This window comes from Pogoniulus pusillus, chromosome 8 (genome assembly GCF_015220805.1).
Source record: "Pogoniulus pusillus isolate bPogPus1 chromosome 8, bPogPus1.pri, whole genome shotgun sequence".
Taxonomy (NCBI): domain Eukaryota; kingdom Metazoa; phylum Chordata; class Aves; order Piciformes; family Lybiidae; genus Pogoniulus; species Pogoniulus pusillus.
This window is the reverse complement of record NC_087271.1, coordinates 19,636,841-19,663,023: the sequence shown is the minus strand read 5'-3', so window position 1 is coordinate 19,663,023 and position 26,183 is coordinate 19,636,841. Positions and strand designations below refer to the sequence as shown.

Here is a 26,183-nt window from a genome sequence, read left to right as displayed (position 1 = left end):
ATTGAGGGGACCAGAACTGGACACAGCACTCAAAGTGTGGCCTGACCAGTGCTGAGTACAGGGGCAGAATAACCTCCCTTGTCCTACTGGCCACACTGTTCCTGATGCAGGCCAGGATGCCATTGGCTCTCTTGGCCACCTGGGCACACTGCTGGCTCATCTTCAGCTACTCTCTACCAGCACCCCCAGGTCCCTCTCTGCCTGACTGCTCTCCAGCCACTCTGTCCCCAGCCTGCATCACTGCTTGGGGTTGTTGAATCTCATCCCATTGGCCTCTGCCCACCCATCCAGCCTGGCCAGGTCTCTCTGCAGGGCTCTTCTACCCTCCAACAGATCAACACCTGCTCCTAACCTTGCTCTCACTCCTTTCATAGCAAACTCTTCTGGTGGAGATCAGCACTTTGTTGGGATGATAAATATGTATTTTATGGGGATAAAAAATATGTCTTTTGGGTCAGGAGCAGCTTTACCTCCTGTCATGTGGGGACAAATGTGAAAGGGTGTCAGTTAAACTCCAGATGAGCCAAATCTGTGAGCAACCACTCAAAAAAACCTTTCCCAGCACAGCACTTAGCTTGAGTTGAGAAATTGATATTAAGCAAGTTCCAGTAATTTATTTTTCAGTCAGAAAAGAGGCATTTATTTTAAGTGCTCTGCTCCTTGGGGACGAGCTGTGGGAGGAGGTTGAGCAATGATCCACTATCAGGAGGGGAAACCACAAAACAGGAGTCACAAAAGCCCAGCACTGCTGACAGAGAGATATCATCAGAGTTTTTTTTTCCATTGTTATTTTAGAGAACCTTTCTTTAGAAGATATAAAAATGACAAATACATTTACAATTACCAGGCTCACACAAGGATTCTTTGTTAACATCCCCACTGCACTCTGGTGAAGCATCTTATGTCGGAGCACTGATACTTCTATGTTCTTCCTCCTGGGAGCTCTTGATGGCTGTCCCCCAGTTCATAAAATCATAGAATCGTGGAATTGTAGTCAGGGGCTTGAAGGGTCCAGCCCCCCTGTCAGAGCAGGATCTCCTAGAACACATCACACAGGAATGCATCCAGGTGGGTCTTGACTATCTCGAGAGAGGGAGACTCCACAGCCTCCCTGGGCAACCTGTTCCAATGCTCTGTCACCCCCACAGGGAAAAAAATCCTCCCCAGGTTCACATGAAACCTCCTATGCCTCAGCTGCCACCCAGTGCCCCTTGTCCTGGCACTGGGCATCACCCAGCAGAGCCTGGCTCCAGCCTCCTGCCACTCACCCTGCACATCTTTATAACCACTGATGAGGTCACCTTTCAGGCTCCTCTTCTCCAAGCAGCACAGCCCCAGCTCCCTCAGGCTCTCCTCATTAAGGAAGATGTTCAACTTCCTTCATCATTTGTGTGGCTCTAATGATTCATAGAATCACAGAATCATTTAGGCTGGGAAAGACCCTAAGATCCTTGAATTCAACCATCAGCCCAACACCCCCATGGTCATTGAACCATGTCCCCAGCTGCCATGTCCACACTTCTGTTGAACGTTGCCAGGGATGGTGACCCCACCACCTTCCTGGGTAGCCTATTCCAATGCCTGGCCACTCTTGCAGCAAAGAAATTGTTCTTAATCTCTAACCTAAAGCTCTCCCAGTGGAATCTGGGGTCACTTCTTCTCATTCTATTACGTGGCACTAAGGAGAGGAGACCAACCACCCCCCCTACACCTCACTCCAACCTTCTTTCAGGGAGTTGTAGAAAGCCAGAAGGTCTCCCCTCAGTCTCCTCTTCTCCATACTAAATAACTCCAATTCCCTCAACTGCTCCTTGCCAGACCTGCTCTGCACATCCTTCACCAGGTTTGTTGCCCTGTCCTAGATCCTTTTCCAGGCAAACTCTTTCCCTCTGCACTTTTAAGATGAGTTATTTTCTTGTTCACATATTATTACCAGGCATTGGAACAGGCTGTCCAGGGAAGTGGTAGAGTCACCATTCCTGCAGGTGTTCAAGAAACCTGGGCACGTGGCACTGTGGGACATGGTTTAACAACCATGGTGGTCTTGGCTGGAAAGTTGGCTCCCATATTGTTGTTAATGCTGTTCCAGGCTGCCCAGGCAGTGGTGGAGTCCCCATCCCAGAGGATCTGTGAAGGTGTAATGCTGAGGGACATGGTTTAGTGGCAACCTGGCAGTGCTGGGTTAATGGTTGGACTTGGCATGAAAAGTCTCTTCCAACTGAAGAATTCTGATTGTAATCCACCTGGAGCTCTCCAGGCTCCCTCGGTAGTGGGAGAAGTAAGACTGATGGATTTTTGGCTCAGCAGGTGATTGATCGGGGCAGGAGAATTGTGCCTGCACCACACAGTTTGTTCTTCTCCTGAAGAGAAGGCAGGAACCCAGCCATGAGAAATCCACAGAGAGGGCTCCTCTGAGCTGTCTCAGCTTGGGGTTTCCACAGCAGTGCTAAACAGGTATTTCCTGGGGCAGAGAACATTGAACTGTATTTTAACTCTGCAGCTGAAGTCCTGAGAGGAAGAGCTGAGGAAACAGCCTTTCCAGAAGTATTCCACTGTTTTCCAAACAAGCCTCTGCTTCACTGAGCAGCAAAGCCTGGAGCGATGATTTGTAGCTCAGGTCCAGCCAGCATCCCTTTCCTGGCCACTCTGGGAGCATGCTGCCTGTGGCTGCAGCCTGAGAGAAGGTCACATTTGCATGGATCATTTCATGTTAAGATGTGTTACCAGAGATGCTATGGAGATCAGTGGTGATAGGATAGGTGTCAATGGTTTGAAACTAGAGCAGAGTAGATTTAGGTTGGAGAATATCAGGAACTTCTTTACTGTGAGATTAATGAAACACTGAAGAACAGGCTGCCCAGAGAAGTTGGGGACACCTCATAATTGGGAGTGTTTAGAATCATAGAATCAAACAGGTTGGAAGAGAGCTCCAAGCTCATCCAGTCCCACCTACCACCCAGCCCTGTCCAATCAACTAGATCATGGCACTAAGTGCCTCATCCAGGCTTTTCTTCAGCACCCCCAGGGATGGTGACTCCACCACCTCTCTGGGCAGCCCATTCCAATACCAATCACACTCTCTGGGAAGAGCTTCCTCCTAACATCCACCCTAGACCTGCTCTGGCACAGCTTGAAACTGCATTCCCTTGTTCTGCTGCTGGGTGCCTGGGAGAAGAGACCAACTCCACCTGGCTACAACCTCCCTTCAGGTAGTTGTAGACAGCAATGAGGTCTGCCTTGAACCTCCCCTTCTGCAGGCTGCACAGCCCCAGCTCCCTCAGCCTCTCCTCAAAGCGCTTGTGTTCCTTGGGGCTTCAGAAGAATGAGCTTTGTGGTACTCAGCTGTTGGTGCCATGCCTTGCTGTAGGAACAGAGACAAAATGTGACCTGTTCACAGCTCTTCTTGTGATCAGTCTCACTCAAAGTTAAGAGTCTTGGCTGCACAAACTGCTTCACTTCTCAGGAAGGAGGAAACCTCACACATCCTTGTGGTTTTTATGTAGTAACCAAAATATCCCAGTTTTTTTTTGGTGGTTTTTTTTTTTTTTTCCTGTGCAGATTAAGGAGAAGTTGTGCAAATTGGTTCCATCTTCATTATCCACTTGAAAGTTGATAAATTTATGGACTGGTTTGATGTGATTGTTGTGAAGAGAAGGCACCCAGAGACAGAACAAGAGGACACAGCCTCAAGTTGCACCAAAGCAGGTTCAGGCTGGATGTTAGGCAGAAGTTCTTCACAGCAAGAGTGATTGGCATTGGAATGGGCTGCCTGGGGAGCTGGTGGAGTCCCCATCCCTGGAGGTGTTTAAAAGGAGGCTGCATGAGGCACTTGGTGCCATGGATTAGTTAATTAAAGGGTTAGGTGATAGGTTGGACTGGAAGATCCTAGAGGTCTTTTCCAACCTGGTCAATTCTGTGATTCTGAAGGCTGAGGATGTGTTTGCTAGCTTTGGAAAATGGTAGTCTGGCCTGACTTGGGGTGGGACATAAGTTATGGGTGAGAGAGGACAGTTGTCTGTTTAATTGCACCTAATATGTCCTCACCTGATTCTGGTCAACACCAAGACTGGCATGCAAGTGCTAATTGCATGTTCAATCAAGAGAGGTCATTCTATCCCTCTGCTCTGCTCTGGTGAGAACTCACCTGGAGTGCAGTGTCCACCTGTGGGGATCCCAACACAGTAAGCACATGGAGCTACTAAGGAGGTTCAGAGGAGGCCATAGAGGTGATCAGAGGGCTGGAACACCTCTGCTATGAAGACAGACTTAGAGAGTTGGGGCTATTCAGCCTGGAGAAGAGAAGACTCCAGGGAAACCTTAGAGCAGCATTTCAGTACCTAAAGGGGACCTACAGGAAGGCTGGGGAGGGACTGTAGTGATAGGCTGAAGGGCAATGGTTTCAACCTGGAGCAGGGGAGATTTGAGTTGGACATCAGGAGGAAGTTCTTCACAATGAGGGTGTGAGACACCGGAACAGGTTGCCCAGAGGTGTGGTTGAGGCCCCATCCCTGAAGACATTCAAGATCAGACTTGCTGTGGCCCTGGGCAGCCTACTCTAGTTGGAGGTGTCATTGCTGAATGCAGGTGAGTTGCATAGGATGACCCTGAGGGCCCCTTCCAACCTGATGTGCTCTGTAAGTCTGTGATGTCTTCCACATCTGGAAAAGCAGCCATTGATGGTGCTGGTGAAGGCTGTGTGGGTGATGGAACCTGGTTGTCACTTTGTTCTTTCACATATCTAATGCTTCTCTGGCATGATGAGATTCATAAAATGGTTTGGGTTGGAAGGAACCTTAAAGATCATCCAGTTCCAACCCCCCTGCCATGGGCAGGGACAGCTCCACCAGCCCAGGCTGCTCAAGGCCCCATCCAACCTGACCTTGAACAACATCCTGGGAGGAGGCATCCACAACCTTCCCCTTGTCTCAACAAGGCTCAATGGACGAGATGGAGGAAGAAGCAGATGAGAGGCACTTTGCTTTTAGATAAACACATTACAGCAACGTCTGGGAAGCTGTTTGGTGGGGAGGGAAGTGAATAAACAGATTTGAGTTTTTATAGCAGCTTCATGATGCACATAAATTATTGTTTGAAACCAGATCATGGCAGAGAAATTGTGGGGAGAAGGCAGTTGTTGTTCAGTCTTCTCTTCCATAATCTTCTTCCTGAGGAAGTTGTCCTCCTTAATTTCCAGCTTGCAGTTGCCTTTTGCTGGCAACTAGAAAAACTGACAATCACTTTCTGGTTTTGGTGGGTTTGGTGGTTTGGTTTTTTTTTTTTTTTTCATTCATAAGCCTAATTCTGAGCTTAATTTATTGATTTCTGCTTGGAGTGTTTGCTGTTTAAAAAAGGGAAAGATTTACAGTGATGCACCTCTAAATCCAGAGTAATAATGGGGAAAATGATGCTCTGCTAAAATCTGTTGCTATTATCTGGGATTTACACTTGGCTCATAGCTCTGAAGGTAAGTTTGTTCTTTCAGTATGCAACAATCTCCTTAAAAAACATATTTATTAACTCCTTGAAGTCTTAATTAAATGTGTTTATGAAGATCCTGAGCATTTAAGAGATATTTATGAAGATCTTAAAGTCTTAAAAGATCTCTATGACAATCTTGAGATCTGAAGAGATACTTGTGAAGATCTTGAGATCTCAAATAAAGATCTTTACAAAGATCTTGAGGTCTAAACAAGGTCATAGTATCTTGAAGTCTTAAAAAAAGATATATATTAAGATCTTGAGATCCTAACAGAACAACTTTATGAAGATCTTTATGAGGTCTTAACAAGACACTAAGATCTTGAGGTGCTAGCAAGAGATATTTCTGAGGATCATGAGGTCTGAAGAGGTATTTGTGACAATCTCATGATCTTAATGAAAGATCTTTATGAAGATCTTGAGGTCTAAACAAGGTCATAGCATCATGAGGTCTTAATAAAAGATAGATATTAAGGTCTTGAGATCCTAACAGAACAACTTTATGAAGATCTTGAGGTCTTCACAAGATACTAAGATCTGGAGGTCCTAGCAAGATATATTTTTGAAGATCTTGAGGTCTTAACAAGACACTTAGATCTTGAGGTCCTAGCAAGAGATATTTTTGAAGATCTTGAGGTCTTAACAAGGGATTTATTAAGATCTTGAGGTCTTAATGAAACAAGATCCAAAGGCCACCTAAGCCTATGGGGTTTGCAGAGAACTTGCAGAAGGCACAATGCAGAAGATAAGTGATGGTGATCCTGTATAAAGACCCTGTGCTACCATCCCCTTCTCCAAGCTCAACAATGGGGTCAGACAGTGTGCTAGTTTGAAGCAGGCTAGAATGTTTTGGTGAGAAGAACTAGATTACAGGCTGTGAAAGGAAAGCAATGGTGATGTCTACTTCACTCACAGCCTTGTTGACATGACACTCTTGCTGGGGCTGCTGGCTGAGCTGCATCTCTCTAACCTAACACTCCATTTTGGGCTAATCCACTTTGCTTCCTAACCCCCCTGGCCAAACCTCTATTTTTCCCTGGGACTGGGGTAAGGTTGAAAGGGGTAGGGGTGCAGGGGTGGTTGAGAGCCCCTCCTGGGGACTCAGGTTTCTGGGAGGGGAGTTGTGTTTCTGTATTACCTTTTACCTTGTCTATTTCTGTCTATAACTGTATGTACTGTAAATAGCTGCTTGTATATTGAGGCAGCTGTAAATATAAGTTTCAGTCATATTTCCAGAGCCTGCTGAGTCTAGTCTGGGTGATTTCTAAAGTGGGGGTGGGGAACAGCCACACCACCACAGGCAGCCTCAGTGTTGGGACTCCATGTGGTTTTATCCTGGTTTCCAAGTTCAAAGCGCATCTTGTGCGGCGGAGATGTGGACTCACGAAGAGTTCTCCTTTCTGTTGAGTAAGAGAGTTGGCAAAACGCTCTTTATGAGCATGGTGCTGGTGTCTCCTCGTGTCTCAGCTGGTACGTTGGGGTTTTTTGCACCAGATACGCAGAGTGTATCTCAGAAGCTGCAGTGGGGGACAAGAAAAGGAGGTTGAGCATGAGCGGAAGCGGAAGCCCAGCGGCAGGGCAGGCGTGAGGTAGGCTGCGGCGGGACACGATCTGCCTGTCCAGATGCAAATGTCCGTTTCACAATTCTTTTCTTCCAGTTGCCCCCACAATTCAGGAACTTAAATCCAGCGGTGTGATGCTTGGAGGGAACGGCCTGATACGGTGTGAAGGTGCAGGAGTTCCTGCCCCGCTCTTTGAGTGGTACAAAGGAGAGAGGAAGTAAGTAGCCGGCGCTCACCCAACCCCGGCGTGCTGCTGGGGATGTCCTCTGCTTCCTGGGGACCTGGGTAGCAGTAGAGATGAGAGTGTCAGCCTGGGGTTGTCCCTTGTCATGGCGAGCCCAGGTTCTCCTGAAAGTAATGCCCAGCTTGAGGAGGTGCTAAGAGGTGCTTGGTGGCTACCAACAGCCATCTGCATGGCTTCGGGGGGAGCTTCTCAGTTTTTCTTCTGGTCGTAGGCTCTGTGCTCAGATGTGAGGTGTAAGGTGTGAGCAGGCTGGCCCTGGCTGAGCTGTGGTGGAGATAATTGCAATAATGAGCTAATGTCTAAACAGGCTGTAGTAATTACAGCATTTTAACTTTAATAACCAGAAAGGCACCGAAAAAGAGAATCTACTAAAAGGGTTTGGGTTATTTTTGAATTCTTCTTCATCGCTTTTCCCACCCCCAGCTTTGGGGGTGGAAAGGTTGCTTCAAGAACAACACTTTAAATGGAACATTAATGTGTGTGAATAATGCTGAAGGAGGCTCTCCTTTCTCTCTACTTTGCCCTAGGGTGGCCACAGCTGGCCACAGTTCTGGGCACCCCAGTTCAAGAGAGACAGGGAAATACTGAAGAGAGTCCAGTGGAGGCTCCAAAAATGATGAGGGCCCTGGAGCATCTGTGTGAGGAGGAGAGGCTGAGAGCCCTGGGGCTGTTGAGCCTCCAGAAGAGCAGCCCCAGAGGGCACCTGAGAAATGCTCAGCAAGAGATAAAGAACCTCTGTGAGAACAAGGTGATGGAGACAGACTCCTTTCAGTGTCATAAATTGGAACCCTGGAGATTTCACCTGAAGAGGAGGAGAAAATTTGTTGGTGTTAGAGTTCTGGAGCCCTGGAGCAGGCTGCCCAGAGAGGTTGTGGAGTCTCCTTGTGTGGAGAGCTTCCAACCCCAGCTGGCCATTTTGATGCTGGGCAAGCTGCTGTGGGTGCCCTGCTTTAGCAGGCAAGTTGGAGTGGTTAACCTCCAGACATCCCTTCCAACTCCCACCATGCTGGGATTGGAGGATTCTGTGAATTTTCACCTAGTTGTACCATTAGAGGTCTAGACCACAGGTTTACAGCCCAGAGAGTTAAGAGGAGCTGCTTTGCAGATCACAGCATCCTGAAGCAGGTCAGGGGAGCCCTCTCTGCTCAAGCCTTCACAAATGACCATGTTCTCTGGCTTCACAGTGGGAGTCACTTCCAGGTCTTTAGCACTGTGTGATGATTAGAGGGAACCTGTAGAATCATAGAATCATAAAACTGTTTGGCTTAGAGAAAACCTCTAGGATCACTGAATCCAACATTCATCTCACACCACTGTGGCCATTAAGGTTCCCGAATTCCATGTCGACACATTTATTAAACACCTCCAGGCATGGTGACTCTACCACCTCCCTGGGCAGCCTGCTCCAGTGCATGACCACTCTTGCAGTGAAGAAATGTTTCTTATTCTCCAATCTAAACCTCAGGCCATTTCCTCTCCTCCTATCACCTGATACGAGGGAGCAAAGACTATCCCACATCAGGCTCCAGCCTCCTTTCAGAGAGCTGTAGAGAATAATGAGGTCTCTCCTCAGCCTGCTCTTCTGCAGACTAAACCACCCCAGATCACTCAGATGCTCCTCACAAGGCTTGCTCTCCAGACCCTTCACCCAGCTTCATGGCAGGGTTGTCTTTGTTTTTAAAATCAGCTTGTTGAAGCAGGAGGTATCTTTTTTTTGGGCCAGGAAAGTGTCTCACAGCTGTGAGCTCATGTATTAGCTTCTTCCTCTTCAGTTTGTGTGTTGGTGCAAAATCACAGATTCACAGATCACACTGGGTTGGATGGGGCCCTCAAAGGTCATTTTGTCCATCTCTTAGATCAAGTGGATATTGTCCCATTTTAAGGGACCATTCATACTCATCTTCCAGCTTCTTGGAATTTCCTGCTTTCTGAGTGCTGAGTTTCTCAGCTTGAACATCCCATTAAATCTAGGAGCTGACATGAGAATATTAATGACCATTTTTTCACACAAAGCCATCTGTCAGCCCATTCCTCCCTGGCCAGCTGCTCCCTGTTGGGAGCATTAGCTGCTTCTCTTCCTTCCTGATTCTTCAAAGCAGTCATAATAATTGCACTTTGGCCACGTCCTAAAGCATTCTCTGCACAACAGCATCCATCTTTACTATAGATAACAATAAATGTTTTGAATTCCATTGGCTAAATTCATCTGCATCCTATTTCCAAGGATGGATCTTACATTGTACCCATGGCTGGGGGACTTGCAGCAGAAACCTCTGTGATGTAGAAACTATTTCAGCACAGATTTTAGCACAGATTTTAGCACTCTGGATTCAAAACCAAAAAAAAAAAAAAAAGCTCCTTTCAGCATGAATGTCCCTTGCAGGGAGTTGTTCAAGGCTAGTCTGGACAAGCCTGGTCTAGTGGAAGGTGTTCTTGCTCATGGTGAGGAAGGGTAGAACTAGATCATGGAATTACAGAAACATCCAGATTGGAAAAGCCCCTCAGGACCACCGAGTCCAACCTATAACCCTACCCTACAAGATTCACCTTCAACCATGTAGAAACATAGAATCAGTCAGGATTGGAAGGCACCACAAGGATCATCCAGTTACAAAGTCCTGCCATGGGCAGGGACACCTCACACTAGATCAGACAGTGTAAAGCCTCATCCAGCCTGGCCTTAAACACCTCCAGGGATGGAGATTCCACCACTTCCCTGGGAAACCCCTTCCAGATTCTCACCACTCTCATGCTGAAGAACTTCTTCCTATCATCCAGGCTGAATCTACCCATTTCTAGCTTTGTCCCATTCCTCCCAGTCCTATCACTACCTGAGAGACTAAAAAGTCCCTCCCCCACTCTCTTGTAGCCCCCTTAAGATACTTGAAGGCCACAATAAGGTCATGTCAAAGCCTTCTCCTCTGCAGACTGAGCAGCCCCAACTCCCTCAGTCTCTCCCTAAGCACCACATCCAAACAATCTTTAAACATATCCAGGGAGGTGACTCCACACCTCCCTGGGCAGCTCATTCCACTCCCTGACCACTCTCTCTGTGAAAAACTTTTTCTTAACATCCAATCTAAACCTGCCCAGTCTCAGTTTGAGGCCATTCCCCCTTGTTCTCTCTCAAAGATGATCTTTAAGGTCTCTTCCAGTTCAAACCATTCTATGACTCAGTGAAAATCACCTTTCTATTTATAACACTGACCAATTCCTTTCTTCCTGAGTGCACCCATTGCAGCAGCAGCAGCAGCAGCAGGGAGGACCAATCAGAGCAACATTATGCCTTCTGTTTGCTGCTTCACTTGGTGCTTCACCTGAGGCTGGTTTTAATCAGCAAGACATGCACTGTCCTTTGGGGTCTTTCTGCTCAAATATTGTGTTTAAATCCAACAGTCCAGCCTTGGGTTTTGTGTCAAGCCTTTACTGCTAGACCTGCTACACATTCATGACCACACATCCATGACTGCAGAGACCCTGCAGTTCTCTCAACTTCCCCCTCTTGCAGGACAGAGGAGATTATATTTATATTGGGGCTTTCTTCCTCTATCCTCTTTTGTAGAGTCACAGAATAGTTTGGGTTGGAAGAGATCTCAAAGACCATCTATTCCCAACTCCCTGCCATGGACAGGGACATCTTCAAATAGATAAAGTTTTTCAAGGTCTTGTCCAACTTGGCCTCAAATACCTCCATGGAGTGGGAGTCCATAGCCTCCCTGGGCAACCTGTTCCAGTCTCTCACCACCCTCACTGCAAAGAATTTCTTCCTAACCTGCACTCTAAATCTCTCCTCTTCCAGCTCAAAGCCATTGCCCCTCATCTTAGCATGACAAGCTCATGTAGAAGGTCCCTCTCCAGCTTTCTTGCAGCCCCCTTCAGCTACTGGAGGCCCACTTCTGGTACTCCATTTACCTCTGAATGGTGGAGAAGCCATCCCAGAATGAGCCTTGGACAATTCAGTTGCAGTGTTAATTCTAAACTGAGACAAGACAGCTTTTGGAGGCAGCTCAGAGTAATATAAACAGTGTGGAAAAGGAAAAATAAAAAGAATAAGAAAGAATAAGAAAAAGAGTAAAAGAAAATAAGAGAAGGGAAATAACAAAAGAGAAAAGCAAGAAAAGAAAAAGTAAATAAAAGAAAAATGAGGAAAGTAAAATAAGTGAAATGAGGAAAGAAAAAATAGGAAAAGAAAATAAGAAGAAAATGAGAAAAATATAAAAAAAAGAAAAGGAAAATGAGTAAAGAAAAATAAGAAAAGGGAAATAACAAAAGAGAAAAATGAGAAAAGTAAAATAAATTAAATGAGGAAAGAAAAAATAAGGAAAGAAAATAAGAAAAAATAGGAAAAGAAAATAATAAAATGAGAGGAAAAAAGAGAAAATAAAAAAGGAAAATGAAGAAAGGAAAATAATAAAAGAAAAACAGAAAAGAAAAATAAGTAAAGAAAATGAGAAAAGAATTAATAGAAAGGAAAAATAAGGAAAGAAAAATGGAAATTAAGAAAAGGGAAAGAAAAAGAGAAAGGAAAATAAAAAGAAAGAGGAAAAGAGAAAGAAAAAGACAAAGAAACAGGAAAAGAGAAAGAAACAGAAAAAGAGAAAGGAAAATAAAAATAAAAATAAAAAATAAAAGAAAAAGAAAAAGAAAAAGCAAAAGAAAAAGAAAAAGAAAAAGAAAAAGAAAAAGAAAAAGGAAAAGAAAAAAAAAGAAACAGAAAAAGAAAAATTTTAAAAAAGAAAAAGAAAAAAGAGAAAGAAAAAGAAAAGGAGAAAGGAAAAGAAAAAGAGAAAAAGAAAAGAAAAAGAGAAATGAAAAGACAAAGAAACATGAAAAGAAAAAGGGAAAGGAAAAGGAAAAGCAAAAGAGAAAGGAAAAGGAAACAAAGAAAGGAAAATAAAATGAAAAAGAAAGAAAAAGAAAAGGGAAATTAAAAGGAAATAAAAATAGAAGTACTAGGAAACAAAAAATAGAGAAGAAAAATGAAGGAAAGGAAAATGAGAAGAATAAACTAAGATAAATAATTGAAAAGAAAAAAAATAGAAAAAAGTAGAAAAGTAAAATTAAAAAAGCCAAATAAGAAAAGTGAGCTTTAAAAACATGCCTTTAGAAAAGTGAAATAATAGAGAAGAGAAATGAGAAAAGAAAATCGAGAAAATAAAAAATTGAGGGGAAAAAATAGGAAAAGGAAGGAAAAGAAAAGAGAAAAAATAAGAGAAAAGGGAAAAAAGAACAAACAACCCTTTCTTGCTTCTGGCAAATGAGTTACAGACATTTTCTTTTTGCTTTCTAGACTGATCAATGGCCAACAAGGAATTACAATTAAAAATTATAGTACAAGATCCCTGCTTACTGTTACCAATGTGACAGAGGAGCACTTTGGCAACTATACTTGTGTCGCTGCCAACAAGCTAGGGACGACCAATGCCAGCCTGCCTCTCAACCGTAAGTACCGTGGACACGTGGCAACTGTTCAGGGGTGTTTGTCTCCACATACATGGATTCCCAAAAGCCAGCACACAAGTTGGTAGCATGCTTGGTTCTCCTCCTGCTTTCTTCACAAGCTGTGTCGACGCCTCTCAGGACTGGGAGGTGATGCACCTCGGTGCGTAACCAGGTGAAGCCTCACCTGGGATGCTGTGGCCAGCTGTATGGCCCTCAACACAAGGACATGCAGTTGTTGGAGAGGCTCCAGAGGAGGTTATGACAATGATCAGAGGGCTGGAGCACGTATGTCTCCTACATGGACAAGTTGAGAGAGTTGATACTGTTCAGCCTGGAGAAGAGAAGGCTCCAGGGAGACCTTAGAGCTTCTGAAGGGGATCTACAGGAAGGCTGGGGAGGGACTGTTTAGAAGGGCCTGTGGTGATAGCACAAAGGGCAACGGTTTGAAACTGGAGCAGAAGAAATGTGTGTTGGCCATCAGGAGGAAGTTCTTCACAATGTGAAACACTGGAACAGGTTGCCTAGAGATGTGGTTGAGGCTCTGTCCCTGGAGACATTCAAGGTTGGGATCAATGAGGCCCTGAGCAACCTACTTTGGTTGGTGATGACCCCACTGAGGGGTTTGGACAAGCTGATTCTTAGGATCCCAACCATTCTGTGATTGTCTGATTGTTCCATGCTGTAGGTTTTCTCTCTGGGGAGGGCTGGCATTTTTGGTGGCCTCAATGAGTTACGGATCACAAAGCTGGTGAGGGGCCTGGAGCCCAAATCCTATGAGGAGAGGCTGAGGGAGCTGGGCCTGTTTAGCCTGGAGAAGAGGAGGCTCAGGGGTGACCTTATTACTGCCTACAACTACCTGAAGGGGCATTGTAGCCAGGTGGGGGGTGGCCTCTTCTCCCAGGTAACCAGCAATAGAACAAGGGGACACAATCTCAAGTTGTGCCAGGGTAGGTCTAGGCTGGATGTTAGGAAGAAGTTCTTCACAGAGAGAGTGACTGGCATTGGAATGGGCTGCCCAGGGAGGTGGTGGAGGCACCGTCCCTGGGGGTCTTCAAGAAAAGACTGGATGAGGCACTTAGTGCCATGGTCTGGTTGATTGGCTAGGGCTGGGTGCTAGGTTGGACTGGATGATCTTGGAGGTCTCTTCCAACCTGGTTGATTCTATGATTCTATGATTCTAAGTCAATCCAACTAAACCCAACCTGCCATTATCCTGTAGAGGCTGGATGAGCCTGACAAAGTCTTTCTACTCTGAGTACTGACTACTGATCACTGAAGAACCATGTAAAGAAGTTAGAAACTTATTGAGTTCCTTTCAAGGAATACAATCAGCTGCATTAATGTCTGGGGTGCGCCTGAGCCCTTCTAGAAGGTCGGTTTGTGGTCATTGACCTCTGGTGATGGAAGACCTCATTGCTGTCTACAACTACCTGAAAGGAGGTTGTAGCCAGGTGGGGTTGGTCTCTTCTCACAGACAACAAGCAACAGAACAAGGGGACACAGTCTCAAGTTGTGCCAGGGGAGGTCTAGGCTGGATGTTAGGAGGAAGTTCTTCCCAGAGAGAGTGATTGGCATTGGAATGGGCTGCCCAGGGAGGTGGTGGAGTCACCATCCCTGGAGGTGTTGAAAAAAAGACTGGCTGGGGCACTCAGTGCCATGGTCCAGTTGATTGGCTAGGGCTGGGTGATAGGCTGGCCTGGATGAGCTGGGAGGTCTCTTCCAACCTCACTGATTCTGAGATGACATGAAATCTTTTGGCAGAGATCAGAAGTGCTCTGAAAGGCAAAGCAAAACGGTAGAATTTTTGGTGGTTTACCTAAAATGGATCTCGAATGTCCTGCTTGAAAGAGGCTTTTTTTTTAGTCTGTGAGTTGTTGGTAGTTCATATTCACTGAATTTCAAGCCAACTGTGGTGGCAGCCAAAGATGGTTGTGGTTGAACACTGAGGTTAAAGACTCAGAGAACTGGGTCTGTTTAGTCTGCAAAAGAGCAGCCCAAGAGCAGGATCTCATCAGTGCTCACCAATATGTCAAGGGTGGATGTCAGGAAGATAGGACCAGGTTCTATTCAGTGCTGCCCAGAGAAAGAACAAGGGACAATGAGCACAAATGTGAACATAGGAAGTTTTATCTAAGCATGGGAGAAACTTCTTTGATGACAGGGATCTGGAGCTCTGGAGCAGGCTGCCCAGAGAGATGGGGGAGCCTCCATCTCTAGAGTTGCTCAAAACCCACCTGGGCATGTTCCTATATGACATTCTCCAGGTGACCCTGCCTTGGCAGAAGGAGTTGAACTCAATGATCTCCATAGGTCTCTTCCAACCCCTACCATTGTATGATTCTGTCAGACCAAAGGGATGCTGTGGCAGAAGGAGGGAGTGTTGGTGCATTTGCAGCTCAGAGAATGTACAATGAAGGCCAGGTTTAATTTCGAGCAGAACTGAATGTGTCTCACCATTGTTGTCAGGATGCTACCAGTTTGAAGTTGTTGAAGTAACATGGAGCCACCCCAAAAAATACTTCGAGATGCAGAGGTTGAAAATGTCATATAAGGACCAAGTGCAATGTTAACATGATAAAAATAGATATTCTCCACCATGAAAGAGGTGAGATGTCATGACACCAAGCTGGGAGGAGTGGCTGCAGCCCCAGAAGGCTGTGCTGCCATTCAGCCAGACTTGGCCAGGCTGGAAGGGTGGGCAGGGAGAAATGGAATGAAATTCAACAAGGGCAAGGATAGAGTCTGGCACCTGGGAAAGAACAACCTCAGGGATCAGTATAGGTTGGGAACTGAGCTGTTGGAAGGCAGAAAAGGGGAAAAGGATCTGGGGGTCCTAGTGGATGGAAGGGTGACCATGAGCCAGCAATGTGCTCTGGTGGCCAGGAGGGGCAATGCCATTCTGGGGTGGATTAGAAGGGCTGTGGTTAGTAGGTCGAGAGAGGTTCTCCTGTCCCTTTGCTCTGTTCTGCTCTGATGAGGCCACATCTGGAGTGTTCTGTCCAGTTCTGGGACCCCCCCAATTCAAGAGTGACATAGAACTGCTGGAGAGAGTCCAGCACAGAGCCACAAAGATGCTGAAGGGAATGGAACATCTCTGTTCGGAGGAGAGCCTGAGGGAGCTGGGGCTGTGCTGCTTGGAGAAGAGGAGTCTGAGAGGTGACCTCATCAGTGGCTATAAAGATGTGTAGGGTGAGTGGCAGGAGGCTGGAGCCAGGCTCTGCTGGGTGATGCCCAGTGCCAGGACCAGGGGCAATGGATGGCAGCTGAGGCATAGGAAGCTTCATAAGAACATAAGAAGGATTTTTTCCCCTGTGAGAGTGACAGAGCACTGGTTCAGGCTGCCCAGGGGAGTTGTCGATTCTCCCTCTCTGGAGGTATTCAAAAACTGCTTGGATGTGTTCCAGTGTGATCTGCTCTAGGAGATCCTGCTCTGGCAGTGGGGTTGGACTGGATGAGCTTTGGAGGTCCCTTCTAGCCCCTGACATTCTGTGATTCTGTGTGAAGAGAGAAACCACTGATATCTGAGTCTCGTCTTGACCTCATGGCATGAAACCTGGGGGTGAAATGGAGTATGAGGTACCAGAAGTTTGGCTGTAAGACCAAAGGGAAACATCTTTGGGGAATTATTTTTTTAACCCCATCAAAACAAGACATTTACAATGGTTCATGGAATTTCACTTGGGAATGAAGATCAAAGGAGGTTGTCCTGAGGTGAGGGTTAGTCTCTTCTCCCTAGTGGCAGGACAAGAGGAAGAAACCTCAATTTGCATGACAGGAGCTTTAGGCTGGACATGAGGAACAATTTTTTTCCTGCAAGAGTGATCAGACACTGACACAGGCTGCTCAGGGAGGTGATGGAGTCATCATCTCTGGAGGTGGTCAAGAAACCTGTGGACATGCCAGTTTGTGATGTGGTTTAATGTCCATGCTGGTGTTGGGTTGATGATTGGACTCAGCAATCTTGGAGATCTTTTTCCAACCAAAACATTCAGTCCTATGCAAACCCCATCACAATGTGCAGCTACAACAGGAGGGCTTCAAATCCCACGTGTAGATGCCAACACACCTCCCCTGTTCGGTCTTGGCACCTTGCCTGGTGTCATTAATTGCTAATTGAGTGTTCTGGCTTCAGATGGGGTGGGAGTTTGAAGACAGATGTGTACAGCAGAGTTAGAAAAACTGTGGGCTTTATCTTTGCACATCCTCCTACTATAGATAAATGACATGGCAGTGGTGCACATCTGGAGCCTTGTTTGCAGATGGAGCTAAGTATCTTCTCCATTATTGATGTCTGCATCTTCTGCAGATATAAACCTCCAGGATACCAGAAAAGTTCATTTCTTCTGCTGTCAAGAGGGCTCTGCCTTTTATGATCCATAAAGGCAACTTTCACTGTGTATTACGATCTCTACATTTTTGCCCTTCCTAGACATATTCATCATTGCCAGGATCTGGTGGTGCTGCTTGTCAGTAGCTGGAGATGAGGGAGTGTATGACCAGGTGGCCAAGAAGGCCTCCAACATCCTGGCTTGGATCAACAACAGTGTGGCATCAGGGATTGTCTGCCTGTGCTGGGCAATGGTGAGGCCACACTTTGAGTCCTGGGTTCAGTTTTGGACCACTGACTCCAAGAAGGACATAGAGGTGCTGCAGCATGTCCAGAGAAGGGCAAGAAATCTGGTTAAGGGTCCAGAGAGCAGGGCTGGTGAGGAGAAGCTGAGGGAGCTGGGGCTGTTTGGCCTGGAGAAAAGGTGTCTTTCTACATCTGGCTGCAAGAAGGTTGGAGCCAGGTAGGGGTTGTCTCTGCTACCAAGGAACAAGAGGAAACAGCCTCAAGTTGCCCCAGAGGACGTTTAGTTTGGACATGAGGAAAATTTCTTTCTCTAGAGTGCTGTCAAGTCCTGGCTCAGGCTACTCAGAGAAGTTGTGGCATCCCCATTCTTGAAGCGGCTTCAAAGTCATGGAGATACCTTTCTAAAGCCAAGCTAGGAGGTTGCATGATGCATTGTCCCATCTAGAAGCTTCTAAGGTCTGTGGTGTACCTCTTGCCTTCCAGACACTGCGATTTTGCTTTCCCCTCTGTCTGTGCTCCTCTTACACTGCTGGGGTTTCTGCTCCATCACTGGAGCCTTTCTGTAACAGCCTCAGGCTGCGCCAGGGGAGATTTAGGCTGGAGGTGAGGAGAAAGTTCTTCACTGAGAGAGTCATTGAACACTGGAATGGGCTGCCCGGGGAGGTGGTGGAGTCGCCGTCCCTGGGGCTGTTCAAGGCAGGATTGGACGTGGCACTTGGTGCCATGGTCTAGCCTTGAGCTCTGTGGTAAAGGGTTGGACTTGATGATCTATGAGGTCTCTTCCAACCCTGATGATACTGTGAGATACAGTCCTGCAGGACATGGTTCAGTGGTGACCCAGCAGTGTTGGGTTAATGGTTAGACTCAATAACCTTAAAGGTCTCTTCAACCAAAGCAAAAGAAAGAAAGAGAAGCAGGTCAGGAAAAGGGAAAATCTCTCTTTGTGTGGCTGTGACACGGACTGAGCATGGATCCAAGATGCTGGATTAATGAAGCTGTAGCTGATGGTGCCCAGGGGGTGGATGGGGCAGAAGCAGAACTTGTAATGGGTGTGGCTGTTCACCTATGAGCAGAGTGAGGCTTGGACTTGACAATCTCTAGAGATCTCTTCCAGCCTCTCCCATTCTATGATTCAGTGCAACCCCACTGCTCCTGCGAGCCAGGGCTACCCCACAGAAAGCCACTCTCAGAGACACTTTTGTTCTGGGGCCAGATAGGCAGGTTGAAGAACTTCACAGCTGGGGATGCCTGAGCACCCCAGATTACAGCAACTGAGGAGAATTTATCATGTCCCTTGCTTGCTGTCTCTAAGATTCAGCTCTTCATAACAAATTCAGCAGCCGGAAAACAAAGTCTGAGCCTTGCTTCATTGGAAACTGTGGTCAGTTGGAAAGGAGAAGGCTCCAAGGTGACCTTATTATAGCCTTTCAGCATATTAAGGGGGCTTACAAGAAAGCTGTGGAGGGACCCTTTAGGCTGTCAGGTAGTGCTAGGACTGGAGGAGGGGAAAAAAGCTAGAAACGAGTAGATTCAGACTGGATGGTAGGAAGAAGTTCTTCAGCATGAGGGTGGTGAGAGCCTGGAAGGGGTTGCCCAGGGAGGTGGTGGAAGCCTCATCCCTGGAGGTGTTTAAGGCCAGGCTGGATGAGGCTCTGGACAGCCTGATCTAGTGTGAGGTGTCCCTGGCCATAGCAGGGGGGTGGAACTGGATGATCCTTGTGGTCCCTTCCAACCCTGACTGATTCTACGATTCTATGGTTCTAATGAATTAATAACCACTGGCAATTTGTTAATTGCTTTCAGCTAAGTGCTCTCTGTCATCTGAAAGTGTTTGGTGTGTGGGTAAGCTGTGAAGCACAGGATCCCCCCAGAGCACCCACGTGAGGGGCATGTGTTGAACAGTCCCATCCTGCCCTCTATGGGCCTGACTGCTCAGAGGTTCAGCACTGCCAATGCTGCCTTCTCCCAGGGTCTCTGGTACTTGAGGAGAATGTGGTCCTGTCCTGCAAATAAAGCATGGGTTTGCAAGTCACCAAACCCAGGAGATGAGGTGATATGGTGTGTACCTGAGGTTAGACGTTCTGTCTACAAGGTGCGAGGATCCAACAGTGGATGGAATAGTCCTGTTTAATCAGACAGTGTTGGCTTTATGTTAGCACAGTCTGGCATTTGGAAAAGGCTGCCCAGAGAGGTGATGGAGTTTCCATCTCTGGAGGTGTTCAGGAAAAGTGTGGGCATGGCACTTGGCACATTGTTTAATGGTGTGGTGGGGTAGGGTTGAAGGTTAGACTCGACCTTGGAGATCTTCTTGAACCAAAAACAATTCTGTGATTCAGGGATTGTAATCCAAAAGACATTTTCCAACAGACAAATTTTGCCAAGGGAGAGGAGTTATTGTTAACCACTGCCAATGAGGTAGGTCTCTTCAACTCAACAACTCAACAACAAAAGGAGCTCTGTCAATTAAATGCTCTTCTGTATGGTAGGAGGAAGTTCTTCCCAGAGAGAGTGATTTGCCACTGGAATGGGCTGCCCAGGGAGGTGGTGGAGTCACCATCCCTGGAGGTGTTGAAGCAAAGCCTGGCTGAGGCACTTAGTGCCATGGTCTAGTTGACTGGCTAGGGCTGGGGAATAGGTTGGACTGGATGATCTGGAGGTCTCTTCCAACCTGGTTGATTCTATGATTCTATGATTCTATAACTGTTCTTCTTAAGCAGCCAAAACTGAGGTGGTCTCTATCACTGGAGCCTTTCTGTAACATGGAGTCCCTTCCTCTGGAGGGATTCCACAGCCATCTAGACACTGTGATGCTGAGCAACCTGCTGTGGGTGCTTTAGCAGGGTTTGGACTGGATGATCTCCAAGGGTCCCCTCCAAACCCAACCACTCTGAGACTGAATTTCAGCTCCTCCAAGGCTGTGACATTTGGAAGGAGAAGGAGCACAGCAAGGTCTGTGAGATGTGGTTGCATTTTCTGTTCTAATTTAGCTGCCAAACAGAACTCCCTAACTGAACAAGCATCCAACTGTGAACTTAAGGTTAGAGCAAGATTCTTATAACCCTGCCTCAAACACTTCTACAGGCCAGGAGGCACCAGACCATGCCCTCAATTTCTGTGTGTTGATTGTGTTGTGTCCTGTTTCCTACACAGAGACTTCTAATTAAATGGCTGAATTAATAGCTTTCATACATTTGGGGTTCATGTTTGAAATGCAAACACAAAAAAAAAAGAGAGCCAAGAAAAATTTACTGTTCTTCCAAAAACTTGAATTAGTTCATTGCAAATGGCCCAGGAGATGTAGCAACAGTCATGGTCCTCACGGGGGTTGGACTTTTCTTCCTACTATCAGGTGATAGAAATGGCCTGAAATTGTTTAGGTTGGACATGAGGACCAATCTGTTTCCTGCAAGGGTAGTCAGGTATTGGAACAGGTTGCCTAAGGAGGTGGTGGAGTCACCATCCCTAGAGGTGTTCAAGCAACCTGTGGACAAGGCACCTGGGGGCATAGTTTAGTGGTCGTGGTGGTGTGAGGCTAGAGGTTGGACTCCATGATCTTAGAACTCTTTTCCAAACCAAACAAATCTGCAGTTGGTGTAGTGCTGGCTGTATCCAGCTGTTTGAGAGCCCTGGGGCTGCTGAGCCTGCAGAAGAGCAGCCCCACAGGGGATCTGAGCAATGCTCAGTGAGACATAAAGCACCTGTTTAGGGTATGAGGATGGGGCCAGACGCTTCTCAGTGATGCCCAGTGACAGGGCAAGGGGCAATGGGCACAAAGTGGAACCCAGGAGGTTCCACCTGAACAGGAGGAGAAACCAGTTCGTTGTGAGGGTGCTGGAGCCCTGGAGCAGGCTGCTCAGAGAGGTTATGGAGTCTCCTTCTCTGGAGAGCTTCCAAACTCATTGGGACATTACGATCCTGGTCAAGCTGCTGTGGGTGCCACTGCTTTAGCTGAGGGGCTGGACTGGATGATCTCCAGAGGTCTCTTTCAACTCCCACCATGGTGGGATTCTGTTGACAGTTTGGGCCATTATCCGTTCATCGAGTTTGATGTCATCATTAAAGTCAACAGTTTCATTTTGCTGTCTGAGAAATCACATCTTGGTGTGCTTGGGTATGTGACAGCTTTCTGCTGATTTTAGCTCAATTGCTTTGCTTGCTTTACCAAAGTTGACATTTCTAGGAAGAAATGGATTCCCTGGGGAAATTCCCTTTGTGTCCACACTTTTTGCTGTTGTCCAATTACCTCAGAGAGGTTTCAGTGTTTTATCTCTCAAATACCAGCTTGCAAAGCAAATCAAAGTTATATTTGCATAGTTCTTTGTTGGAACTGACCTGCATCAAAAAAAATAGAAGAAGAAATTATTACAGATCTATCAATATAGACAGAAAAATGAACATGGACATTCCTCTTCTCATTAGGAGCCTGTTCAAAGACTACTGCAGGCAGTCCAAGGACGTTTATGGATTTAATAAGCTTTGGATTGAGCTCAAAGTCTTCTGTAGACATCACCATGCAGAGAACTGCTGTTGTGGACCTAATTTTTCATTGAGTGGGGTTGTCCCTTCCAGTCCAGCAGTCGTTGTCTTGATTTACTCACGCAGGTCCTGCTGAGCTTGCAGGTCAGGCATCTTCCTCTATATCTCAGCAGGGATGATGGACAAGGAGCAGCTGAAATCCAGATCACCTGTCACACATCTGAGCTGCCATGCTTTGTTATGGCTTCTGACTGGAAGATCCAGATGCACACCTGTAGAATTTCATACCTTTCTAAAGCCAAGCTAGGAGGTTGCATGATGCATTGTCCCATCTAGAAGCTTCTAAGGTCTGTGGTGTACCTCTTCCCTTCCGGACACTGCGATTTTGCTTTCCCCTCTGTCTGTGCTCCTCTTTCACTCCTGGGGTTTCTGCTCCAAGTCCTTGGATTTGCTTGCCATGTCCAACTGAAAAAGACTTGATAGGCTTGGGGCAGTGTGGATGGAGAGATGCCTGGCAGAAATGGATCGAGGGACTGCAATAGATAGGCAGCTGAATATGAGTCAGCAATGTGCCCAGGCAGCTGAATAGGAGCCAGCAGTGTGCCCAGGCAGCTGAATAGGAGCCAGCAGTGTGCCCAGGTGGCTGAATAGGAGCCAGCAGTGTGCCCAGGTGGCCAAGAAGGCCAATGGCATCCTGGCTGGGATTACAAATGCTGTGGCCAGCAGGAGCAGGGAGGTGATTGTCCCCTTGGACTCAGCACTGGTGAGGCCACACTTCCAGTGTTGTGTTCAGCTTTGGGCACCACAATACAAGAGAGATGTGGAGGTGCTGGAGCAGGTCCAGAGGAGGGTAATGAAGCTGGGGAAGGGCCTGGAGGATAAATCTAATGAGGAGTGACTGAGGGAGCTGGGGATGGTTAGTGTGAGGAAGAGGAGGCTGAAGGGGAAACCTCACTGCTGTCTACAGCTGCCTGAAGGGACATTGTGGAGAGGCTGCTGCTGGGCTCTTCTCACAGCTCATTGGAGACAGAACAAGGGGGAATGGCCTCAAGCTGAGGCTGGGCAGGTTTAGATTGGACATTAGGAAAAAGTTTTTCATGGAGAGAGTGTTCAGGGAGTGGAATGAGCTGCCCAGGGAGGTGGTGGAGTCCCCCAGCCTGGATGTGTTTAAGGGTGGTTTGGATGTGGTGCTTAGGGCTATGGTTGAAGGTGACTCTTGTAGAGTAGGGTTTTAGGTTGGCCTTGGTGATGCCGAGGAGCTTTGCTAACCTGCCTGTTGCTGTGATTCTGTGACCGGTTGCTACAGGACAGATGATCCATTATGTAAAGGACACCAGCTGCAGATGGAGACTGGGGTGGACAGAGAGCTCCTGATCATCATGTGAAAATTCAGGGAATTAGAGAAAGAGAATTATAAACAAAATAAAAGCAGGAGCAATGATTTGAAACTGGAGCAGGGCAGATTTTTGTTGGCCATTAGGAGGAAGTTCTTCACAATGATGGTGGTGAGATGCTGGAACAGACTGCCCAGAGATGTGGTTGAGGCCCTGTTGCTGGAGACATTCACGATCAGACTCAATGTGGCCCCAGTGTAGCCTGATCTAGTTGGAGGTGTCCATGCTGACTGCAGGGGAGGTTGGACAAGGCAGCCTTTGAGAGTCCCTTCCAACCTGATGCAAGCTTTAGATCTGTGAATGTGAGAATCAGTTCCTGAGAGACCTTCGCAGACATCAAGCTGCATTCATCCAGGGCATTTTAATTGAGTCATTATGTTCCCAATGGGCAACAACTCTCTCAAAACTCTCAACCATTCCCTGTGAGATTCATAAGCAGTGCAAAAACCTTTCTTCTCTCCCTGCTCTCACTCTGGGTGAAATTCAGATGTAGAAGGCAGCTGAACAGCTCCCAACTAAACCAGAGAGTTTTCTTTCCATCACAAGGATACCTGAGGGACTCATTCCATGAGCTATTGCTGAGACAAGGAGCCCAGCAGCACAAAAACCTCAGCATCTTACATTTATATATTCATACAGAATATGATAAGTGGCCAAACTCTCCATTTATGGGAGTTGTAATGGTTTCACTGGAGGCGGGCTTTGAGATCCCTCCATATGGATGCCAACTGCTCCTCCAGGTAGCAATTACTGACAGGTAAGGAGGCATTTTCTCTAAACCCATTTTCCAGCTTGAGCTTTATTATGAATTATATGACAATAAGTAACTGGAGGTGGGATGAGGTAGGAACAACCCAGCAGAGCAAAGCCAACAATGTGCGTTTCTCCCTCATGTTTAGAAGGAACCTTTAAAGATCTCAGAGTGTGTTTGAGGCAGAAAAAAAAACACAGCTGAACAAACCCCCATGATCATGGAATCATTGAACTGTTGTGATTGGAAGAAGACATCTTTGAAATCCTCAAGTCCAACCATTTGCCTAAAGCTCACAATCCCACCAAGACTGCTATGCTAAACTGCCACTAAACCATGGCCTTCAGCACTATGTCCATGCCAGCTTTCAATATCCACAGGAACGGTGACTCCACCACCTCCTTGGGCAGCCTGTTCCCAGAACCCTTTCTGGGAAGAAATCTTTCCTCATGTCCAGCCTGAACCTGCCCTGGGGCGATCTGAGGCCAATTTCTCTTGTCTGGCCACTTGCTGCATGAGAGAAGGGACCAACCCCCACCTGTCTCCAACCTCTTTTGATCACAGGCTCACAGGATGTCAGGGGTTGGAAGGGACCCAAAGAGATCATCAAGTGCAATCCCCCTGCCACAGCAGTACCATATGATCTAGCTCAGGTCACAGAGGAACACATCCAGACAGGCCTTGAAAGTCTCCAGAGAAGGAGACTCCACAGCCTGTTCCAGTGCTCTGGGACCCTTCCAGTCAAGAAGTTCCCCTTGGTGTTGAGGTGGAACCTCCTGCGCTGCAGCTTACACCCCTTGCTCCTTGTCCTTATTACAGGGAGTAGTAAGCAGAGCCTGTCCCTCCTGTCCTGGCCCAGCCCTCAGATATTTATAAACATTTATCAAATCCCCTCTAAGTCTTCTTTTCTCCAGACTAAAAAGTCCCAAGTGTCTCAGCCTCTCCTCCTAAGCCATGCCTTCCAGTTCCCTCATCACCCTTGCAGCCCTCCACTGGACTTTCTCCAGCAGATGCCCTGGTGAACTTGATGGCATTGTAGAGAGCTGAGGCAGTTGTAGAGAGTGATCTTTGCTGTGGATCCTCACTGAAGTTCCCTTACTGTGATGTTTGGTTCCCTTTGTGTGTCAATTCTCATGCGATTCAATTACGAGCGTAGCTAACGATGTTCAAACCCATATTGCTCCTGAAATGAACAAATCAAGAAGCTTGAAGCATATCTACAAGCATAGCAAAATGTTCATCTGAAGTGTGAGCTAATTATGAGGATGATTAAAACATTCAAGGTTATCCGTGGACTTACTTACAGCTGTTGAAGGTAGCACTACCCATATCCCAAACAGGCAGAGGAGCTTTGATGGTCAGAGCTCTTCTTGGACTTCTGTTTCTTTCCAAGGGGTAGAAAACCTTGAAGCAAATTAGAAAAGTCTTTATATCCTGCTGGTGTCACAACTGGAGTCTTGGCCCTGCTTTTGGTCTCCTCAGTTCAAGAGAGACAGGGAACTGCTGGAGAGAGTCCTGTGGAGGCTACAAAGATGCTGAGGGGCCTGGAGCATCTCTATGAGGAGAAAAGACTGAGAGCCCTGAGGCTGTGGAGCCTGCAGAAGAGCAGCCCCAGAGGGGATCTGAGCAATGCTCAACAAGAGTGAAAGGATCTGTGGGGGGCAAGAGGGTGGGGCCAGACTCTTCTCAGTGGTGCACAATGACTAGACACAGGGCAACAGGCACAAACTGGAACCCAGGAGGTTCCACTTGAACATGATGAGAAAATTGCACTGGAAGCAGCTACCCAGGGAGGTTGTGGAGTCTCCCTCTCTGGAGATATTCAAGAACTATCTGGATGTGTTCCTGTGTGATGTGGTATAGGAGATCCTGCTCTAGCAAGGGGGCTGGACCAGATGATCTTTGAAAGTCCCTTCCAGCCTCTGACATTCTATGATTCTATGATTCTATGAAATTCTTTGATGTGAGGGTGCTGGAATGCTGGCACAGGCTGCCCAGAGGGGTTGTGGAGTCTCCTTTTCTTGACAGATTCCAAAACCCCATGGACACTCTGCTCCTGCTCAAGCTGCTGTGGTCGACCCTGCTTTTGCAGGGGCGTTGGAGCAAGTCCAGAGGAGGGCAACAAAGATGTTCAGAGGGCTGCAGCAGCTCTGCTATGAGGACAGGCTGAGAGAGTTGGGGCTTTGCAGCCTGGAGAAGAGAAGGCTTCCAGAAGACCTTGGAGTGACCTTCTAGGATCTGAAAGGGACTACAGGGGGGTTGT

At 47.0% G+C, this 26,183-nt stretch overlaps 1 protein-coding gene across 1 annotated transcript in view; it reads left to right on the top strand.

Moving 5' to 3' along the window:
• Positions 1–26,183, top strand: part of NEGR1 (neuronal growth regulator 1) — a 334,002-nt gene that overhangs the window by 261,844 nt on the left and 45,975 nt on the right. The window contains exons 5-6 of the mRNA XM_064147507.1: positions 7,137–7,257; positions 12,575–12,726. Coding sequence (XP_064003577.1) covers positions 7,137–7,257; positions 12,575–12,726 — 273 coding nt within the window. The remainder of the gene's footprint in view (positions 1–7,136; positions 7,258–12,574; positions 12,727–26,183) is intronic.